The 23204-nt window shown below is 36.3% G+C and overlaps 1 protein-coding gene across 3 annotated transcripts in view; it reads left to right on the top strand.

The window, feature by feature from the left end:
* Positions 1-23204, top strand: part of XPO1 (exportin 1) — a 44328-nt gene that overhangs the window by 1268 nt on the left and 19856 nt on the right. For all 3 annotated transcript variants that reach the window (XM_029937441.1, XM_029937440.1, XM_029937439.1), the window contains 3 exons: positions 3658-3789; positions 9375-9476; positions 12905-12977. In XM_029937441.1, coding sequence (XP_029793301.1) covers positions 3664-3789; positions 9375-9476; positions 12905-12977 — 301 coding nt within the window. In that variant the 5' untranslated portion in view covers positions 3658-3663. The remainder of the gene's footprint in view (positions 1-3657; positions 3790-9374; positions 9477-12904; positions 12978-23204) is intronic.

Raw genomic sequence — 23204 nt, 5'->3', positions numbered from 1 at the left:
GGGAGGAGGCCGGCGTGGGGCGCGGCGGCGGCCGCGGGAGGCGAGCCCGGGAGGCGGCGGCGGGCCCACAGCAGAGCCTGCGATTGAATGGAGCCGCTTCTGCCGCTGGGGGATGGAGGCGGGGAGGCGACCGCGGGAAGGTAGCGCTTGCTGGGTTATTCGCATGTGCGGGTGGCGGTGGAGGAAGGAGAGGATAGTGTGTGATAGTGAAGCGGGGCCGACGTGAGGGTGGAAGGGCTTCCCCAGCCCAGGGGGCTGGGGAGAAGTTGGGGTGATTTCAGGAACATCTCTGTAAATTATTAGGAGTGGAAGTTTCCAGAAATATTTAGTGCAGCAGCATTGAAACGTCCGCCTGCATCACGTGGCCCCTTGGTGGAGAGCTTGGGATCGGGGGAGGGAGGGGCCGTTGAGTCCCTCCTCCTGCTGCAAGGAAACTCAAAATCTTTCTGGGTTTTTTGTTTTGTTTTGTTTTGTTTTGTTTTTTTTGCAGAGTAGGATTAGAAGTAGGGGAGGTTAGTTGATTGTTATGGGTCCTGTAAATGGGACTCCGTGCTGTAGTTTATTGGGAGGGGGGCTTGAGTGTGTTAAGTGATCGACTCGCTTGTACGGTAGATGATGCCCTGATTCTCCTTCATTTCGAGGTCTCCGAGTTTGGGGTGGGTGGGAAGAAGTGGTGTAGGAGAGGAAGCTTTAAGGATTTGTCGACCCCGGACCTCCTCTAATCAGGCAGAGGCCATGCTGCATAGAGAATGGGGCGGTGAACTTCGGGCGCCTGGTCTAAAAGCCTCCTCCGAGTATGGGCGGGGTGAGTGCGTGCTCCGGTATGCTATAGTTAGAAGTGCTGCAAATCGGTTCGGAGGGGAAGCGAGGAGAGGGCGGGCCTTACTGAGGTGTGTTTCTACTGAATGAAGCTGGCAGTTACCCACACATCTAAGTAGCAGGCTCTCCTTGTAGCAACTTGTTTTTTGACCTACTACTTAGTAATCTTAAAGCAACGGTTATGGTTTGGATGGGATTTGGCAGTGTGTAGCTACTTACTTTTTCAGTTTGAAGTGGCAGTGAAGGTATTTTGGTAGTCACTTGTAGAGTCACATTGCTGGATAATCCCTTGTATATGCTATCCAGTGAGTGGATTTTAGGATTGAGTGTTCCAAGGAGAAAAGAAAGCGTTTGTAGTTTCACCTCGTTTGCTGTCTGGCTCATTGTGTATCGTAAGCGTGTGGGACACTGCTGTTAGTGGAAAGAATGTTTTGGAAGCTGTTTGATTTGGGGGACTAAGTGTGCTTGGCATTGACCAGAAAGCCGCCATTTCTGTACAGTTCAAGAATAGGTAGGTCATTTCGGAGGTAATCGCTAGTTTTAAGGATGGCAAACTACTGTATTTAAAACAAGCTTCTCTTCTAAACCTGATTTTTCACAACAGTTTATAAGAACTCTGTAAGGACAGTGTACTTGAAAATGAAACTGCAGTCAAATTGTTTGGGTTATTAAGTTATAGGACTACTTAGGAGAAAAGTTCGTTCAGTTTTTAATCAAAAATTGAAAACTTTTGTTGTGTACATCTTGGTGCTTTGTGGACATTGTTTTTCAGCCTCAGTTTTTAAGCTTGTTCTAATCTTTAAAATTTTATGGTATTTGTGAGGAATTTTTACATACTTACTGGTGGAATGTATATTTCTGCTTTGATAATATTTTAGTATTTCGAGCAAAGATTTTTATTAATGTGTCAGATATTCTATCAAAAACATTAAATGCTATAACAATTTTTGAAATCTCGTGAGTTTTTGCTGTCCATAATGTGCTGAAAGATGTCATAGGAATAAAAATCCTTGAACTCTTAATTTCTCAATTTTTACGTCATCTCTAACTTGACTGACTCATTTTTTACCCTTCTATTTTTTTGTAACTGGAATTAAGTAAAATTTGAGTTAAGAGTAAAATTGCTGCTGTTAAGAACATTTTTAAACTGCTATCAAGTAGCCAAGAAATAATGTCTTCTTCCTATCAAGCTAGTTTGCACAAACATAATGTAATCAAGCCATCCACCCATTTCCTTATCCTAGAAGGTTTTTAAGAGGAGAAGTAGAGGTGACCATCTGACCTTGTTGAGTCTAACTACAGTTAACCAGGGGTTCTTAATCTGAGATTTCATGCATGGCTTTCAAGATAACCTGCATTTTCTGTAATTGGATACAAAATTGTGACTTTTTAAAATTGGCAGGCACTATTCTGTTCTTATTGTAATGTGTCTTGACCCAAAAAGGTTAAGGTATACTGATTTAGTCAGAATTTGAGTAGCACTGTCTTTGAAGAAAAAGCAAAGGAAAGATTTTTATAATGCTGGGCAACAAAAATGTGAATGTGTGCCAGCATTTTGATTAGAATTCTCTTAAAAGGATCATTTTATATGAACTGGTAAGTTTTAGTAAGTGTATTACATGAGTTGAAGCAGCTCATTTTTCTGTTATCATAGGATTTGTGTTTATTTGGAAAATAGTTGGGAGCAGGCTTTTTCAGTTTTTCACCTTGCCAATGAATACCTGGAAATTAAGAAAAAAAAAACTTTTTGGACATAGTGCCACAAGTGTTCTTTTAGACATATGTTCAAGGAATTTATACACCTAAAGTTTCATGAGGGTTGAAAGAAACAACATAGATGGTTTTGAGTATAAAAATTTACAGTTCTGATGGGTTTAAGGGTACCAGATTTGATAGACTTGTGGTTCTTGTTCATCATTGGTATATACAGTAGGAGAACTCGATTAACATATTTAACTTTAAGCATCTTTCTCCCCCTCCCCCCAGCATATCTTAAAAATTAAGGTAACATGCTATGCAGAGAAGGGAGCTTTTGCTGAATTAGAAGATCCTACTTAGAAAGGGGGAAATCCATTTAAACTTCATCTATACCTAAAAATTTGAGAGTAAGACTTTGAACTTTAACAATTTTAGGGCCATAAATTCTAATAATAGTTTCATTGTAAAATAAGTTAGGAAGTGTGTCTAGGTGGCTCAGTCAGTTAAGCATCCAGCTTTGGCTTGGGTCATGATACCACAGTTGGTGAGTTTGAGCCCCATATTGGGCTTGCTGCTGTCACTGCAGAGTCTGCTTGGGATTCTCTGTCCCCTTTCTGCTCTTCCCCCATTCCCACTATCTCAAAAATAGGTAAAATATGTTTAAAAAATAAAGTAAAATAGGTTAGGAGTAACTTTTTATTTTTATAATTAAAGTTTAAGTTTATGTATTTTGAGAGGGTGCACATGCTTGAGCAAGGAAGAGGCGGAGGCGGAGAGAATCACAGGCAGGCTCTGCACTAATCTTGTAGAGCCCCATCAGGGGCTCAGTCTCACAAACCGTGAGATCAGGACCTAAGCCAAGAATGAGAGTCAGATGCTTAACCCATTGAGCCACCCAGACACCCCAGGGGTAACTTTTTAAAAATATTAGAACAGTAAGAGTTTTCCGGGGTCTTAAAATAGACCTTAATAACTAAAGCAGTTATGGAGTAGTTGAGTATCTTCAGCACGTACATGCTTTTACGAATTAGGTAGCCTTTCAAATACTCATTAAAATATTTGCAAGAATATAAAGTAAAATTATTTGAATAGAAAGTTTCTGACTTCATAGGCACCTTAAATTTTTTTCTCTATTTACAGTAATCTATGCCAGCAATTATGACAATGTTAGCAGACCATGCAGCTCGTCAGCTGCTCGATTTCAGCCAAAAACTGGATATCAACCTTCTAGACAATGTGGTGAATTGCTTATACCATGGAGAAGGAGCCCAGGTAAAGTAGCTGATCGAAACTTTATAACATTCTTGTAGTGTAATGAAGTTTTTCATTTAAAATAAGATTTTAAATTACCTTTTAAAAAAGTGTTCCATAGTTTGTATTAACTTGGAATTATATTTTAACCATTGAAAGTGATCTGGAGAAATTGCTGTATATTTTGACATGATTATGGGGAGATGTTTTGAAATATTATTATACTTGTTCTGTTTTAAAGAAACCCTTACCCCCATTTAATGAAAGACAGCCTGATGTAGCAAATGTTTTGTAGATATTAAAGATTGTACATATTTTATGTATGTAATATATTTGGAGTTTAAGGATTCTTGTATTTTTGAAACATGTAAATTACAGGAGTACTTCACAGATAAAACTTGTTTTAAAAGTCCCAACAATACTGAGTATCTCAAATTATTTGAATTTAAGACTTGGAAAAAGTGGTACTATTAACATAGATAGTTATCTTACATATAATCCACGTTTTAAACAGTTGAAGATTTGGGGGGTTTTTTTTGTTGTTAAAAACACCCAATTGAAGGAAAGACCAGAGAGAAATATTCATCAGTGCTTTGTTTTATGTTGCTTACAAGAAGCTGGGCAATCTTGAATCTTCACGAATTAATCACCTAAAGAGTTTTAAATCAGTAAAGTTTTCTGTTGTTGGATTTCAGAGTCTTTTAAGGTGATGTAACAAATAAGAGTACAATTTTGTTGCCAGAATGTTGTGTTTCTAGTAGATGATGTCTAATTAGTACATTTGAAGTTCTGTTTAAGACTTTAGTTTACATTTGCATAAACTCTGGGTGCTATCTATCATAGCTCTTGAGAAAAGGAAGAAATTATTTCTTTTATGGATAATATGAAAAACCTGTATAAATACTAGCCTATGCATAAATATTTCCATTCTCTCTGAAATCCAACATTTGTGGTTTTATTTACTATATATAATAAAGAGAAACTTTAAAAGGAAAGGGGGCCGTGAAAGTTGTATGAGTGGTAAAATTCTGCAGATTTTGTAATAAGCTTGTTGGTTTTATAACTCATAGGGGCTTTTGGCCAGCATTCTTGTCTCCAAAATTTTTCTGAAAAAGTTATTCTTTTCTTACCATGTAGTTGTTTCTTTGTGCTATGCATTCACTGTGGAGTTTAAGCTTCATTTCATTCTAACATGCATGTATGGAAAGCAGCTGCTTTTGGAAGAAAGTATGGAAAAAAGGTTAGGCTCAGCTTTGAATGTATTAGAAGCATATGTCTTGTAGCCTTTAGGAAGATGGGCGTTTAATTTTGTCACATTGCTCAGCTGCTACTGCTGTTTAAATCTTAGTTCTTTTTTAACGTGGCTCACAGCATCTTAACTATTATGGATAAACAAAGACACCGGTGGGGACGCCTGGGTGGCTCAGTTGGTTAAGCATTTGACTTCTGCTCAGGTCATGATCTCACAGTTTGTGGGTTCAACCCCTGCATTGAGCTCTGTGCTGACAGCTCAGAGCCTGGAACCTGCTTCAGATTCTGTGTCTCCCACTCTCTGAGCCCCTCCCCTGTTCACACTGTCTGTCTGTCTGTGTCTTTCTCTCTGTCTCTCAAAAATAAACATTAAAAAAATAAATTTAAAAAAACAACAAAGAGACAGGTGTTCTTCTAGGAGTATAGCTAAGAAGTAGCAGTAATTTTTTATCATGAAGAATACATTGGCAGTGAGATACCTGGTTGGCTCTTAATTTCAAGCCCCATGCTGGGTGTAGAGATTAGTAAGTAAACAAAGATAAATACGTATCAGAGATGATGACACTTTTAGTAACGCTTCACAGTATTGAGAATTAATGATTTGTTTTAAATTTGACTTTTGAATAAAATGTAGAGTGTTGATGTTTTCTGATTTTTTTTCTTGAGAGAGATAGAGGGAGACTGAGAATCCCAACCCACCTATCAGTACAGAGCCCAACTTGGGGCTCAAACGAACCATGAGATAATTGACCTAAGCTTGAAATCCGAGTTGGACCCGTCTGAGCCAAGTGGACACCAGCCAAGCAACTCAGGCACCCTTAAACTTTCCATTTATCAAAGCAAAATAAACTTTCCCCAAAATAAGAATTTTATGTCTAGTCATATCGCGAGACAAATAGGTTGCATAAAAATAATTGCAAGCTATTTGTTATATTGTAAATGAGGAAGTGGAGGTTTAGAGCCTAAAGATAGCTGAAAACTTTTTTTCTAAAAGTCATGTTTTTAAACTTCTAGTTCAGTGTATTTTACATATGCCACCTCTTTGAGGTCTTATTTTGAATAAAAGAAGTACAAAGCTGTTGTGGAAAATGTGTTCTTAGTGATAGGATCTTAATTTTATTCCGGTAAGTTTTCTAGTCATTGTTCTAGAGTCTCAGCCACAAAGTTACTTACTGGAGACGAAGATAGTGGGGTTTATAAAAACACCTTTTAGGGTACCTGATACTTAGAAGGCATTCCATTTAAAAGGTACTTTTGGGAGTATAATGAAGAAGATTTAGCATATGTAATGTAAACATACTGATTCAAAGTACAGTAAGGTTTCTTTAGATTTTTCCCAGCCTAAGGATGTACTGAAAAATGACAACTAAAGGACTACATAAACGTATTTTTCTATTTTTGCCAAGTTAGGCTGCCGGGGGGAAGAAGATAGGGAAGAGTTGGGTGTTTTCTCCAATATTCTTTTAAGTGACTTGAACTCTAGGTCTATTGCTTAGCAGCTAAAATATTTTCACCATTTAGTATGTAACAGGGAGATACCAAATTTTCTATTTTCTCCTTCAGTTGTCTTTTTCTTTTTAAATTAACCCCTCCTGGAGTTTTAAGTTAATAAAAAAATATTATAGAAGGATAGTGTGGTTGGGGTAAAAATTAAACCCCTAAGATGCAAATACTAGAAATAATTTCAGAGAGTAAAAGGACTACTAAAAGGAAGGGACATGCAGAATTTTAATGAATGGTAATAAGCATAGGGAGTATTCACTTAGGTGCACAATGGTCGTCGCTTCAAAAGTTCTGACAGTGTCTTAACATATTGTTAGGCATGGATCTTTGATATACCTTATTATCTTGATATTTGTTACTGTTTTATGTGCAAGACTATACCTATTAGAAATGAATAGATCTAGTTAGAAACTCTCAGGAGGGAGAGAATGAAAACATTGCTAAAGTGTGCTTTGACCCTAGATAACTCAGATCACTATTTTTTGTGCTGTTACATAGCATAATTATAACTCCGTAAAACTATTAGTCCCTTAATGAAATGAGGTCCAAAATACTTCTATATGAGTTTATACTTTGGCTCTAAGCCTACATATACATTTTTAGGTTGGAACCTAAGCCCTATGGTGGTGGTCTGGTACACAACCACTACTTAATGTAGTTGGGTGTATATTCCTCAGTTCTTCTAAACAATAAGCAGTGTATATTGCTGATTGGTTGGTGGAGAAATCACTGTATTTATTACCTGAGGAAAATAATTCTTAATATCAAATCCAAAATAAAGAGCATGATTTTTATGTAAGTTTGAATAAAAGCTAGGTTCAAGAAGATTATGAGGTGTCTGTCAGAAGGTTTGATGGGAAGGCTTCTTTTTCCCTTTTTGATGCTTGCTTATAAACTCTTAATCAAATTGAATCAATCTGACAGGTAGTTGACAGATTGTAAAACCATCAAACTTTCTGATTACGTATGATAGAAACAGGTAAAAAGATAAGTAGGGAGGATCCAGTTGAGCTATAAAACTGCCTTTAAAGATCAAAAGGTTAGGGGTGCCTGGGTGGCTCAGTTGGTTAAGCCTCTGACTTTGGCTCAGGTCAGATTTCATGTTCGTGGGTTTGAGCCCCGCGTCAGGCTCTGTGCTAACAGCTAGCTCAGAGCCTGGAGCCTGCTTCCAGTTCTGTGTCTCCTTCTCTCTCTGCCCCTCCCCCTCTCATGCTCTGTCTCTCTGATTAAAAATAAATAAAACATTAAAAAAATTTAAAAAAAAAAGATCAAAAGGTTAATAAGCTATTGCTTCTTGAAAACAAATCAGAATTAACAGCCTGTGGTAAAATGTGTTCATCTCATGAAAATGTGTAATGGTTAAAATAAAGATGCATAGTATCAGTATGGCTAGATCTCTAAAACTCTGTGTCGGGGCGCCTGGGTGGCCCAGTCGGTTAAGCATCCGACTTCGGCTCTCAGGTCATGATCTCACGGTTCGTGGGTTCGAGCCCAGCATCGTGCCCTGTGCTGATAGCTCAGAACCTGGAGCCTGTATTCATATTCTGTCTCCCTCTATCTCTGACCCTCCCCTGCTCACTTTGTCTCTCTGTCTCTCTGTCTCTCTCTCTCAAATAAATAAAAATAAATAATAAATAAACGTTGTCAGTCATACCTTACACTAAAGCTATGGGAAAGAAACTTTCAAATGAAAAGAACAAATTGTAGGATTTTTATAGTATGCTATCTATGTAAAATTTAGTGACCACACAACTATATTGTTTATGAAATTTATACCCATACTGTGAAAGTATGGACAGGAAAGAAAGACCAAATTCATGAAATCATGAAAGTGATTACCTCTAAAGAAGGAACAAAGGAAGGAAATGGCATTGGAGAAAGGTATAAATGTGATTGCCAAAAGTTTTAGCTGTTATGTTTAAAAGAAACATAGATACAAGTAAAACAAAATGTTAATGTTTATTCTAGATGGTGGCTATATGATAGGTTTTTATTATGCTGGGTTTGTACTTTAAAAATATGAAAATGAAGTTTTTGAAATAAGCTAGGATTTAATATGACATTTAGAAGACTTCCAGAGAATGCAAAAGAGATGTAAACTTAACAGTTTACTTACAGTAAACTTAAGAGACTTTTAAAAGGGGTTAGGGTCTTCATGTTTTATATATATATATCTATAGATATGTGAAGTTTGTGGCCTCACTTAGACCTAGTTTTTATCAGTCTTATCTCATGAGATCTATTTTTATAGGTAAAGTTTGTTAGAAGTATCTTGGTAATTTGTAAAGCAGAATGTACCATTACATAATTTATCTAAATAAATGTGAATTTTTATATGTTTCTTTTGGTTGATTGTAAATGCTGAGAATTCATTCAGATTAGTCTTTGTTAGCATTGGTTGAATTTAAGATCTGTTTTGAGAATACCAAATAAAGTAGATTGCAAAAAAATTATTCTGTTTCAAAGGGATAAATATTCCCATTTTAAACTAAATTTTGGGACAACTGGGTGGTTCATTTGGTTCTGCTCAGGTCATGATCTCATTGGTTCCCTTTGTGTGAGTTCAAGCCCCACATCAGGCTCTGCGCTGACAGCGCGGAGCCTTCTTGGGATTCTCCCTCTCCCTATTCCTTCCTCCACCCCTCTCAAAATAAACACATTTTTAAAAACGAAATTGGATTTTATGAGTGATAATGGACACATTTTTATTTGTATACGGACTCATTATTTCTTGTGTTTCAGAAAGTTAATAGAATCACTGTCCCATTAGGATTTGTGCCTTGCTCAATACCATTTTAATGAATGATTAAAAGAACAAGTGAGCTTAAAATTATTTTCATGTAATATTTTAGCAAAGAATGGCTCAAGAAGTACTGACACATTTAAAGGAGCATCCTGATGCGTGGACAAGAGTCGACACAATTTTGGAATTTTCACAGAATATGAACACGAAAGTAAGCAAGTGGTGGTTTTAAAATCCATTATTTCTTCTTTTCTTCCAGTCAAACTTTGAGGAAGGTATCTCATTTTTAGTATTAGCGTTTGTTATCTCAAACATTTAATATTGTTAACTTATTTCAAAATTTAGCCTTAAACATAGAATTAATTCTTGCAAATAGTCCTAAGAATTATGAATGAAGTTTTGTAATTGGGACTAGTATGCAAGGTGGCTTTTTTTTTGTTTGTTTCTTTTGTTTTTGTTTTTAGAATATGTGTACAGATCTAAGTAGCATAAATTCTGGATGTTATTCAGAGATGAAACATAACATCAGAGGAATTATTTTGGGCAAGTAATCAATATAATACAGGTTAGGCGCCACCGACATGCAGTTGTGTGGACAGCATAAAACCCTGCTCCATGGTACCAATGCTCTTAATGGGACAGCGCTCAGTTTTTATTTGCAATTGAGAAATGTTATAATTTGGGTCCTTTTTTCCTAGTTTGAACAGAAGGGTTGATCAAAATGTGTTTTGACTGTTTTAGGCTTGATGATTCACACTTCTCTTTAAACTGGCTTGAAGTAATAAAATACCATGCATGGCATTCTGTTTAATACACACAAGATTTCCACTTGGTATACATTGTGTTAAAACAGAAAATAGCCATTTTCACATCTGTTTCTGAAATCAGACTGTATTAATTAACAGTTTTAAAATATTAATTAGTTTTGACATCTTGTAAATTTTAGGGCAAAAATACAGTCCAGAACTTCCTCAAAGTGCTAACCTAAGTAACATAATAGTGTTTGCCTGTTTGCTTGCCTGGTAAATTTTGCTTTTTATACTGACAGACATTACTAATGTTTAAGTTGATTTATCAACAGTATTTTTAAAAACTCAAATTTGTCTTGTGAAAAATGAGATGATTAGAGGAACAGAAAGAAAGCAACAGGTAAAGAATTCTTCAATTTACATAAATTACAAATGATTTGGTGCTAAATTTATGCACTATGACATTTGGCTTTTATGCAATCATTTTTTTTTCTTTAAAGATGTTAACACTACCTGATATTAATCATAATGTTCCATTATGTTGATTGCTTGTAATAGGAAGAAAAGGGGTGTCTTCCTGTGCAACTGACACAGCTAGGCTTTGACGGCAGGCCTCCACAAGGTCTACCCTTTTGATTCCCTTTAACTGAATTCTGTTCATCAATTGTTTTTGTTTCATGGGTGGTGGGAGGGGAAAGGGGAATTCAATGCATAAAATAAGTATTTCTAAGGGCTCAGTAGAAATTTCTACCATAGGGATCATTTCATGCATTTATTTTTTCATTTAGTCTTTGCTGTTATCTGTCCCTCATCTTCATAACTCAGCAGTGGATTTCTCAGGTCCTGAGATTAACACAGATATGTAATTAATTCTTTTGAATGATGTTTGGAGTAGTTGTTAATATCTCCAGAGTAGTCCTTTACCATTGGCTCTCAGATTTGGCTAACACTTAAGATTTTTTTAATCAAAATACTCTATTTCAACAAATGTGGATTCTCTTCATATGTAGAGTCTTACTCTAGGTGAGATTGGGTTTTAAGACATTATGAGGATGATCTTTGTATCCCTTTGACTTGTGAAAGCTTTTCTTGGGTTGAAGTGCCTTAGCCAGGGGTGCAGAAAGGAAAGTACGAATTGTATCCACAGCAAGCTTTTAGCTATCTTTTCACAGTTGGGGAAAGGATTTGGAGGTTAGTAAATAGGTAATTTAGGTAACAAAGTATCAAACATAAAGAAAGCAGGGTAATAGCCTTCAATTAAAAAGTATAAGCTGAAAAACATTGGCTACATATGATAAAGGTACTGAGAGTATTGTTTCTTCCTGGTATATTTATGGTGGATTTTTAGTTTTTTAAAGATCTTTTTAATTGGTTGACAATTAACAGTATTCCATGTAGTAAGAGGTGTATTGTTTTGATTTAGTAAAACATTGACAGTCTCATTTCATATCTAGAAAATAAAAATTTTTAGGGTAGTGTGTTCTTAAAAATTTTTAATTTTTAATAGAAAATAACTTTTTTTTTCCTATTTATATTTTTCTGAGGTCTAGACCTATAAAGGGAATGTAAATGAACAGGATGGAAAGTTTAACTATTTACTGCTGATTATGAAACCCTTTAATGGTATCAAATTTGTAGTTTCAGAATTTTGCTTTGGCTTTTTTATTTTGGAAGTCTTTTTAAGGAATGTTCTGCAAGTGTAGGATTTTAGTTGAAATGGCAAATTTTTCTTGAAAAGTATGAAAGTTAAAATTAAAGAAAACAGCAAAAACGTTTACTATTTGAGCACAATGTAGTTTGGGACAGTCTATATTGTGCTTTGGATAAAATGAGCATTCACATGATCCCTTTGGTTGAAATACTAATGCTCCTATTTTATTGTGTGATGACTAACCATTTTAAAGATGAACTCTTATTCTCAGCCAAAACTTGCAATCTGAGGTTATATGTCTATATATGAATGAGTTTATCTTTCAGGTATTATAACTAATTCTTCCCTAATTGAACCAGTTGAAACATACCACAACAGTTTTGTCCCTTTTCTTCCTCCTTCACACTAATTGGTCATGGTAATAATTTTGGGTAGTAACTCATATAGCATTATAAATCGTTGTGAACATTGTTGACTATTTAGAGTGAGTAATGAGCAGGAGGGACAAAATGGCTTGAAAGTGGTATCTATATTTATTAACTTATATTTTTAGTAATGACTTTTATATTTAGGAAGGAATACCTGAAAGATAAATGCAGATTGCAACATGCGTTTGTGTATTATTTTTGACTGTGCACAAAAGTTTATCTTTAAATTAGTAGAAATAGCAACTGTAAGGGTGGGGTTGAAATTGAAAATTAAACCCATGGGCTGTCTTGCTGCTCCTTAAGTAACACACCAGTGATGTTTGTAAACACTTTCTGTAGAAAGTATCTGACAATACTTTAATACTTGGCCAAGAGCTTACAACTCCTAGAGGATGGTAGGGAGCTTGAGAGCATCCAAGCTGCTAAATTTTTAGGGGCCTGGTCGTGTTAAAGTACGTTGAGTCTATGAGCAGTCATTTATGCTGTGAATTCATATCTGGCTGCTACTTTTCCTTCTACAGATAAGCCCATTTGGCTGCTAAAGGGCTTTTTATTTGGTTCTTCCTTCCTGGTGTGAGCATGTATAAACAGCAGGACGTTAAATAGAGTAGTAAACAATAAAATGAGGAAAATGCATGAAAACTCAGTATATGGGTGAATAGATCCTTGTTTAATATATGTAATTAAACTTGGTAGCATAATGTTTTTGAAACTTTAGATGTAAATGTGTGAATGTCTGTCCATTTGTGAATCCTGAAAATTGCCAGTCTTATAGCCATGTGCTCACATAGTTCTATTCTCCAATTTTCAGTATTATGGACTACAAATTTTGGAAAATGTGATAAAAACAAGGTGGAAGATTCTTCCAAGGAACCAGTGTGAAGGTAGGAAAATGTTTTAAAGAATTGTAAATCCAGAAATTTATTATTTTTGGCATTTTTATTATAGTTGAATATTGGGCAGGGGAATGTTAAATCTTTAGCAGTTTCTTATGCACTAATGGAGATTATGGCTTTCATTATGCGGCAGTGCAGAGGAGGAATTAGGTTACCTTTTGGGGGAAAGAGGAGGTCAAAGTGATTGAACTGTTTATAATAAAAATACATATCAACTTCTAGTTAATTGGGACCATTTTTGAAGTGAACGAAATTTGGATTCTTGAATGTGTGTGTGCTCTTATACATGGGTTTAAATTTGCCAAACAGTAACTGATAAGTAATAATCACTGTAGTACATGAAATAATACATAAGCTTAACAAAGCAAAGGAAAACCAAAGTTTTAAAAATCACAGGGCTTTACCTTTGGAAAGTTAGAAATGAACTTCTAACTTAGGGAAAGAAAAGAAAATGAGGATGTAATGATGCTTTCTGTTGATATTTACCGTCTGCCTTTGTATTGTCTCACAGTAGTCCTAGTTTAAGAAACTTGGGGCAAGCTTAGTATATGTGCTGCGGAAGCGAGCACGACCTAGGGCAAACTTATTAATCTCTTGAAGTATGTTGATGTAGTTGATGTAGTTACTTCAGTTTTCACTTACTGCCTCTCTCTGTCACCTACTTTTTAATCACTTGTTAATCTCTGAAAAATATGTAAATACAAGCCTGGACTTTATAATGCTACTACTTGTGGCAATTTCTTCTATTAAACCCAGTCTCCTGTCTTGGACTGTTGATCTTTAATGTCTTTTTTCACTTGCTTTTTCTGTATGGTGGAAGAATGACCTGGATTTACTCAGCTAGTCTTTCTCTAGAAAAATGGCATCTTTTTGGCATGTTTAGAGGTGAATAAGATAATTTTTAATGGCAGCATCATTAATGTACCATACACTAGAGTAAGAATGATAGTGCAGGGGGAAATAGTGCAAGTTCAGTTAATGTGGACCAAATCCATCCTTCATACTTTGTCACTGCCCTTTAGGAATCTTAGGTGCACTTCTTGTTCCTTTGCTGCTGCTGTTTAAGTCCCTCTTTTGTTTCTAAACACGTAGACCTCTGCCTCTTACCGCATAAGGATTCACTAGGTGATCCTTTGACATTTTTCTGGTTTTTAAATGAAACAGTTTAAAATGATACTAGCTGATCAAAATCATGGTTCTCATTATTACTGAAAAATTTAGAGGCTAAAGGGTTCCCTGAGGATTTGACATTTTTAACCTACATGAATGGGAGTACTAAGTTCTGGTTTTTATCATAAAGTAACAATGTCTCATATGTATCAAATATGTGCATACTCCAGGGGGTGTAAAACTGTTTACTTTTGAAAACCTGTCTTGTTTGATAAAACTGGAAAGAAAGGTGGTGATTATTTTCTAAAGAAAAGAATATTAAGAAAATTGAATGTATATTAATAGTACTGTACTGTGTATAATTTTTTAAGTCGCGTTTGAATGGACCCACCCACTTTAAGCCTCTGTTGTTCAAGGGTTAGCTATATCTCTAGAAAAGATTTATCAGGGGCATGTGGTTGGCTCAGTCGATTGAACATTTGACTCCGTTTCGGCTCAAGTCATGATCCCAGGTCATGGGATTGAGCCCTGAGTTGGACTCTGTACTGAGCATGGAGCCTGCTTAAGACTCTCTCTCCTGAGATTGATATCGACTCAGTTCTTGATCTCTCAGTCCTTGAGTTCGAGCCCCAGGTTGGGCTTGTGTTGGCAGTGCAGAACCTGCTTTGGATTTTCTCCTTCTCCCTCTGCCCTGCTTGCAGGTGTGCTCTAAAATAAAATAATAAGGATTTATCAGAATCCCCTTTCCCCTGGTGTTTCTCTTCAAGACTAATGATACGATTAAGTGGGGTATATGAAAGAAGTACCTGTCTACCACTCAGATGATGCTTGCCTTTGTCAGTGAGGTCATTACATAGAGGAAAAAGTGGTATAACATCTAGGATCTTTTTGCTTATCAGAAGAGTGTGTAATGTGTCTCCTGGAGAATGTGTATTCCAGATTTCAGTAGGTAACAACTGTGTGATGCATTTAGCAATTCATGTTTTTAAAGTAAAACATTGGGAAAATTCAGTGCTCTATGAGTTTTATAATTACTTTAAATGTTGTCAATTCTGGGAGGCTTCTCCAATCTTAAGCTTTTGTATCCTCCAAAACACACTAACGTTTCCTTCATCTTTAAGTAACTTAAGTATTGGGTATAAATTTGTGTAACTCCCAAAATAGAGTGTATGTATTTTTTGTCTACAATTGTCTTATATTTTAAAGCTGTTGTCTCCACTATTTCATGTCCACCTTCTTTAGTGCAATATATTTATTTACCTGGTACATGCGTTGTATCTGCTTCGTACCAAGCACTGCTTGGTATTAAGACTATGTAAATGGGGACGCCTGGGTGGCTCAGTGGATTAATCGGCCAAGTTCAGCTCAGGTCAAGATCTCATGGTTCGTGAGTTTGAGCCCCAGTCAGGCCCTGGGCTGACAGCTTGTAGCCTGCTTAGGATTCTGTGTCTCCTTCTCTTTCTGCCCTCTGCTGCTCACTCTTTTTCTCAAAAATAAATAAATGTTTAAAAAATTTTTTTAATTAAAAAAAAGCATATTAAAAAGATGTAAATGTATAGGTGGGAAGATACAGAAAAGAAGTTAAGTGAGGTATGTATGATATGAGTGCTACTCTTGTTATAAAAGAAGGGGATGATGATCAGGTTGAGCCCTTTAAACAGCTCCTTCATGCAAATGGCAGTATTTTAAAGGAAAAAAATGTTTTGCACAAACAGGAAGCCAAAATAACTTTTACATTTTTCCAAACTAGCTTTTTCTTTTTTTTAAGTGTTTGGTGTTTATTTACTTATTGGTGGGGGCAGGCAGAGAGAGAACCCTGAGCAGGCTCTGTGCTGTCATTGCAGAACCCACAGAGCCCAGCGAGGGGCTCAGTCTCAACAACCGTGAAATCAAGAGCTGGATGCTTGACTGACAGAGCCACCTAGGCACTCCAGAGAATTTTTGTTTCAATTAAAATTTTTTCATTGAAGTAAAATTGACACAGTTTGACGTGTGCAACATAATGCCATGATCACTGTAAGTGTAGCTACCATTTGTCACCATACAGTGCTATTATAATATCATTGACTATATTTTTTATGCTGTACTTTTCATCCCTGTGATTTATTCCTTCCATACTGGAGGTCTGTACATTCCAGTCCCCTTCACCCCTTTTGTCCATCCACTTAACCATCTCTCCTCTGGGTAACTTTAGTTTTCTCTGTATATGGGTATTTCTGCTTTGTTTTATTGGTTTATTTTGTTCCTGAGATTCCACATATAAATGAAATCATATGGCATGTTGTCCTTTTCTGACTTAGTTCACTTAGCATTATGCCTTCAAGAACTCTCTTTTTTATGACTGAATAACGTGTGTGTGTGTGTGTGTGTGTGTTCATGTTCGTCCCCACATCTTTGTTTATTCATTTAACGATGAGTTCTTAGGCTGCTTCCGTATCTTGTCTCTTGTAATTAATGCTGCAATAAACCTAGGAGTGCATAGATCTTGTGAATTTGTGTTTTCCTTTGAGTAAATACGCAGTAGTGGAATTACTGGATCATATGGTATTTGTATATGAAAGTTTTTGAGGAACCTCCATACATTTTCCCCACAGTGGCTGCACCAGTTTACATTCCTACCAACTGTGCAAGAGGGTTCTTTTTTCACCATATCCTTGCTGTGGGTTATTATTTCTTATGTTTTTGACTGTAGCCATTCTGACAGATGTAAGATGATCTCTCATTGTGATTTTGGTTTGCATTTTTCTAATGATTAGTGATGTTGAGTATCTTTTCATGTGTTTGCCATCTGTACGTCTTCTTTGGGAAAATGTCTGTTAGAGTCCTCTGCCAATTTTTAATCAGATTATATGGGGGGGTATTGCAGGTTTTTATGTTTTTTGATGTTAACCCCTTGTAGGATAGATCATTGGCAAATATCTTTTCCCATTCAGTAGTTTGCCTTGTTTTGTTGATGGTTTCCTTTGCTGTGCAAAGGCCTTTTGTTTTGGTGAAGTCTTAATAGTTTAATTGTGCTTTTGTTTCTTTTGCCTGAGGAGACAGATCTAGAGAAATGTTACTAATATGCTAAGGCCTAAGATTACTGCCTATATTTTCTTCTAGGAGGTTTACAGATTCAAGTCTCATATTTAGGTTTTAACTCTCTCTTTTGAGGGTGTTTTGTTTGTTTGTTGTTGGTTTTGTGCATGGTATAATAAGAAAGGTACAGTTTCCTTCTTTTGCGTGTAGCTGTCAAGTTCTCCCAACATCGTTCGTTGAAGAGACTGGACTGGTTTCTGGACACTCAAGTAATTAGGGTACACTAGGACTGTCAGTGATGTTGATTCTCTATCTGGGCTGCCCATCAACATTATTTCAGCTAACCTTCCTTCCTTTTTAAAAATAATGTTTGCATTTGGATTAGAAAATTCAAATGATGAAGAAGGGGGAGGCCCTATTTGACTCTCCCTGGAAAAAAATTTATCTCTGTAAAGGTAGCTTTATGTTTTGGTTTTTTGAACCAGACAATCATGATTTAATCTGTTAAGGTATGGCTTACATGTCCTTTCGTTTCATGAGATTAGATGAAAATTTCCTGTAATTGAAAGGTCCTGGTGAATGTATGAGTAGTCCAAAGTGATAAAGTCATATGGAAATTTGGCTTAAAGGTAGTTGGGTGCTTAAAGGTTCTGAGTTGTGTACTTCTCTGTTTTAATTTAGAAAGTTGACAAACTAAATCCAGTTACCCAAAAGGTTTTACTCAGTGCCTTCCTACGGAATGAGGCACATGGTACATTTTTATTTTTAATTTGTTTATTTTGAGAGAGGCCACGGTGGGGGGGGAGGGGGAGGAGAGAGGATCCCAAGCAGGCTCCATGTTCCTTGCGCAGAGGCTAAACCGAACCGAGGCTTGGACTTAAGGAACTGTGAGATCATGGCCTGAGCTGAAACACAAGACACTTAGCGACTAAGCCAGGTGCCCCCATGGTACATTTATTAGTATGATCTTTATGCAGAATACTTGACCCCTCTGAATCTTGATTGCTTTGCAAACTTTCATGGGATATGATAGGAAAGGTAATGTGTGTAAAGCACTGGGCCCTTCTAGGTACTAAGTAAGTAAATAAACATCCATCATGTGTTTTGCCAGTCTTTCCACAAAAATGTCTTCATTTCACCAAATAACCTTGAAATTTCTGTAGTAGCTTCCTAACTAGGCTCCTTAATACCTACTTTTGTGTGGCCCTTATATTCGCCACAAAGGATTTTACCATGGGGTTTTGTTCTGTTTATGTTTTTCCCAACCAAGGGGATTTAATGCAGGGGAATTGAGGGTGCTGGTAAGGCAGAGGAGCACTGAGGTAGTAAATACATGAGTTAGTAAATACATGAAGCAACTACTGACCTTAGGGCGGGGGGAACAAAAGGAAAGAGATGGTTATCAGAACCTAGAAGCTGTTCATGAATACAATTTGGTAAGTTTCGACTTAAGGATATACCCATGAAACCAACCACTGTAATCATGATCTTCATCTTTGTGATTGCCTTCTTTTTTACCCTTCCTCCTCCCCAGTCTTTCTGTCACTCACTTGATTAGCTGGAGTAGAATGGCTGGATAATATGGTAGGTGCATGTTTAACTGCCAAACTGTTTTCCAAAATGGTTGTATCATTTCACATTCTCACTAGCAGTACAGTTGACCTGTGAACTATGTGTGTGAAGGGTGCGAACTGACCCCCTTGCAATCACAAATCCATGCAAAACTTTGGGCTCCCCCAGAATTTAACTACTAGTAGTCTATTGTTTGTTGCTTCATTGATAACAGTTGATGAATACATATGTTGTATGTAATATGTGTTTTATACTGTATTCTTAAAGTAATCCAGAGAAAAGTTAAAACCATAAGGAGAGTACATTTACTATATTGTACTGTATCTAAAAAAGCCCCAAGGAAGTGGATCTGTGCAGGTTAAACCTGTGTTGTTCAAGGGTCAACTGTAATCAGTGAATCTTAAATAAGCAGTTGTTTTGTGATAAAATCTACATAACAGTATTTACCATTTTAAGTTTGTAGTTCAGTGTATGTACGTACATTCATAATATTGTACAACCATTATCACAGTCTCTAAAATTTTTTCGTTGTCCCAAATTGAAACCCTACCCATTAAACATGAACACTCCCATGATTCTGTTTCCCCCAATTTCTGTTAGCCACTGTTATGCCGTCTCTGTGAATTTGCTTATTCTAAGTAATTCATGTAGGTACAATCATTTGTGTGTGTGTGTTTCTGTTTACTATCACTTAGCATATGTTTCTAAGGTTCATCCATGTTACAGCCTTCAATATCTGAATTTTTTTTAATGATTGAATAGTATTTCTTCTATGTATATACCACACTTATCGAGTGTGAGTGGACATTTGGGTTAGTTCCATCTTTTGCCCATTATAAGTAATGATGCTATAAATATAATAAAATTTAAATTCCTATATATCCTTTATAGTTCTTGTTCACTATCTGAGGCCATAATCCCTTTTAAGAGTTACTGATGTTCTGGGGTACCTGGGTGGCTCGATCAGTTAAGCTTCGGACTTTGGCTCAGGTCATGATCTCATGGTTCACTTTGTGAGCTCGAGCCCCATGTCAGGCTCCTCACCAGCAGGGCAGAGCCTGCTTGGGATTCTAGCTCTTATCTCTGCCCTTCTCTCACTCATGCTTTCTCACTCTCAAAATAAACAAAAAATGATCATTTTTCTTACAGCTTGTTCCTCCTGAAATTACTAAACATGCAGGTAATAAATGGCAGTGTCATTCTAGCCTTTGTGAGCACTAGCTTAAGAATTTTCTGCTTTTGAGGGGTGCCTGGTTAGCTCAGTCGGTTAAGCATCCAACTTCGGGTCACGTCATGATATCACGGTTTGTGAGTTTGAGCCCCACATCAAGCTCTGTGCTGACACGTTGGAGCTTGCTTCAGATTCTATCTCCCCTTCATTCTGTCCCTCCTCCACTCGCACTTGGTCTCTCTCTCTCTCTCAAAAATGAACATTTAAAAAATGTTTTTAAAATTCCCCTCTTTTGAATTGATTTAGCTATTTGTCTCTCATTTTGCTGTTTGTTACTTCAAGTATTCAATTGACTGAAGAGTAGGAACCATACTGTGGATTCATCTGTACAAGAAAGTATAAGGAGGACAGATAGCTATATTAATGTTGATATTTGTGATAAACATATGGCACAGGGAAAGAGCCTTTAAATGGCTTTGGAGGAATGTACCAAACTGGCATTGTTAGAGCTGAGTGTAAAGAAACATTTAAAGTGGAATTGGAGGGGCGCCTGGCTGGCTCAGTCAGTAGAGAAAGTGACTCTTGATCTGAGGGTTGAGCGTTTGAGGCCCACATTGGGGTAGAATTTACTTAAAATAGTAATGCATAAATACATTTAAAAAGTGGAATTAGATACTTTTAAGTATTGCACAGTGGTTGGTACTGGCGTAAACATCAGTTTTGTCTGTAGTTTTACTTTTGTAATACTCGTGTGTTAAGACTTCATTTTCTGTATTATGTAAAAATTAGCCATTGTGACAGGAATCAGAATGTTCAACCTTTATTTATTTTTGAGATAGAATGAGCGAGGGAGGTGCAGAGAGGGGGAGACAGGGTCTGAATCAGAATCCATGCTGACAACATGTGGAGCCCACTGTGGAGCTCAAACTCAAACCGCCAGATCATGACCTGGTTGCGCTTAACCAACTGAGCCACTTAAGTGCCCTCAGAATGTGCAGCTTTTTTATTCAACATTTTATAATTTTTCTAGGAATGCAATTTTTTTAGTAGGTGGAATCATGTATTTGGTGGAAAATGGCTGTCTGGCAGTCTATCACTGACCAGATAGGATGCTACAGTAGAACCTTATGTAAATTTTGAAAAGTAGGGCTTTTGCTCCCTTGTGAATATGGCACAATCAGGAAGTTGTAGTCAGTATTAATAATTTCTCTTATTTTAAAGGGTTTTAGTGAATCTTCTCTATGAAAATCAGGTTTGGTAATGGATTTCTTTTACCCTGCCATTATCCACTCTTTGGAAGATGTTCCTAGATGTAAATAACTTGCAAAATGATGTGTAACTTCTAAGGCAGGATGGGGCTTATTTTAATCTTACCTTTTCACTCGCTAAAGTTGACACACTCTCTACTTAATAAGTTTGTCGATTATTTTGCATTGCTTGTTTTTTTAATTTCAAATAAGACTGTCAAAAGACATTTTCCTTGACCTTGGGAAAATAGATTATAAAAGATAAACACATAAACTTGAATTTGAAAGATTTCTGTCATAATCTGTTTTGCCATGACTTATTTGGCATTTTTATGCTAGTGTATCTTGTTTTAAAGAAATTATACAAGGCCAGTCTTTTGGGAAAAAAATAGCACTTAAAAAACAAAATAGCACTCTTCAGTATTTTGTAGGTTAATTTAAACTCTGGAGGTAAATTTTTGTTCAAGTTGAGAAGAATAGAATGAGGGCCTATAGATCAAAATTTGTTAAGAGATTTTATGAATCCTTTGAAAAGCTTGATGACATAGTAACAAGTGCATACTTGTGCTGAAATGTTCTGATTTTTCAAGAAATTTTATCTATATTTGTGTGTCTATCAAGTTTTTTTGATTCCCAAGGAGGAGCTTAGGAAGCTGCTGGAAGATATCTCAGGTCCTTCCCATACACTTCCTGAATAATAGGAAACAGTTTGATATTAATAGATTTTTACTAATAATATGAATATGCATAGGGAGTGTTTTATTCTAAGAAATTTATTTTACGTGAGTGTCTCTTTCACACCTACCTGACAGACATGAATTCATTTGGTACTTAGAATGTACCGTTTTCTGTTGAATCAGATATTTTTCTGTCACGTTTCAGAAACCGACCTTTTTCTACTCTTGTCAACATTTGGCTTTTCTACCTTGATAAACATGATACCGTTGCACTATTTCTTTTTTAATTTATTTAAAAGATTTTTCTTAAGCTTATTTACTTAAGAGAGACCTAGACTGCATGAGTGGGGAGAGCCAGAGATAGAAAATCCCAAGCAAGTTCCACAGTGCCTGCACAGAGCCTGACACAGAGCCCTAACTCACAAAGCCTGACCTGAGCCAGGACTAAGAGTCGGACACTTAACTGAGCCAACCTGGCAGTCCATTGTGCTATTTTTTTACAGTTTTAAAACTCATTTTCGTTAAGGTGCTTTAATTTTTTTAATTTTGGGTAAGCCATGGAATGTACTTAGGGAAGAAGTCATAGTACTTAATGAAATTAGCTTTGTACCTAGCAGTAGGAGATTCCAGACACTTTATGTGCATCAGTACTTGATGAGAAAAGGTGTTCCCATGTTCTGAAGGGATTGAAGTACTCTTATTGTAGAGTGACATTAAATTAAGACTGTATTATCTGAGAAATTTCCATTTTTGGGTTTTGGTTTTTTTTTTTTTTTTTTTTTTTTTTTTTTTTTTTTTTTTTTTTTTTTTTTTTTTTTTTTTTTTTTTTTTTTTTTTTTTTTTTTTTTTTTTTTTTTTACTTTCTCCCTATTTTCATCTTTTTATGCTTTGCTTCATCTACAGGTGAACCTCAGACCTCTGAAAAGAGGGAGAAGATACTTAATTGATTTAATTGGTAACAGAAGAGTTGAGGGATCTATTTGATCCTCTTGTCCTATTCCCTGAGGCTGAGAAAAGCCTCCAGATAGATATGTGTATTCCAAATAGAAGCAGCAATAGTAGTCTTGTGACATTGTTTCATTCCTTATGACAGATTAGGAAGGAAACTACTAAATCTCACTATATGGTATTGTTACTCCTTTAACAGAGAGAAGGCAATATTTTTGTTTCTGTTTTTAGGCTGTATGTTTCCTGTGTTAAGTGGTTTCAGAGGGATGCTTCTTGTTCATATTTCTTTAGAATTGTCATTTAATTTTTTAAAGAGACCTTAGAGTAATTTATGTAACAAACAGAAGAACCAACAATACCATAATTATGTTTTGATTAAATCTTCTGGACACTAAGGACATGTGGGATTGTTTTGTGGATTAGCCTAAGTAATTGGTATAATTTAGCTTTTTAGTTTTCTAGGTTTACTTAT

This window comes from Suricata suricatta, chromosome 4, assembly GCF_006229205.1.
Source record: "Suricata suricatta isolate VVHF042 chromosome 4, meerkat_22Aug2017_6uvM2_HiC, whole genome shotgun sequence".
NCBI lineage: Eukaryota > Metazoa > Chordata > Mammalia > Carnivora > Herpestidae > Suricata > Suricata suricatta.
Note: the sequence above shows the minus strand (reverse complement) of the source record. Positions and strands in the feature narration are given on the sequence as shown.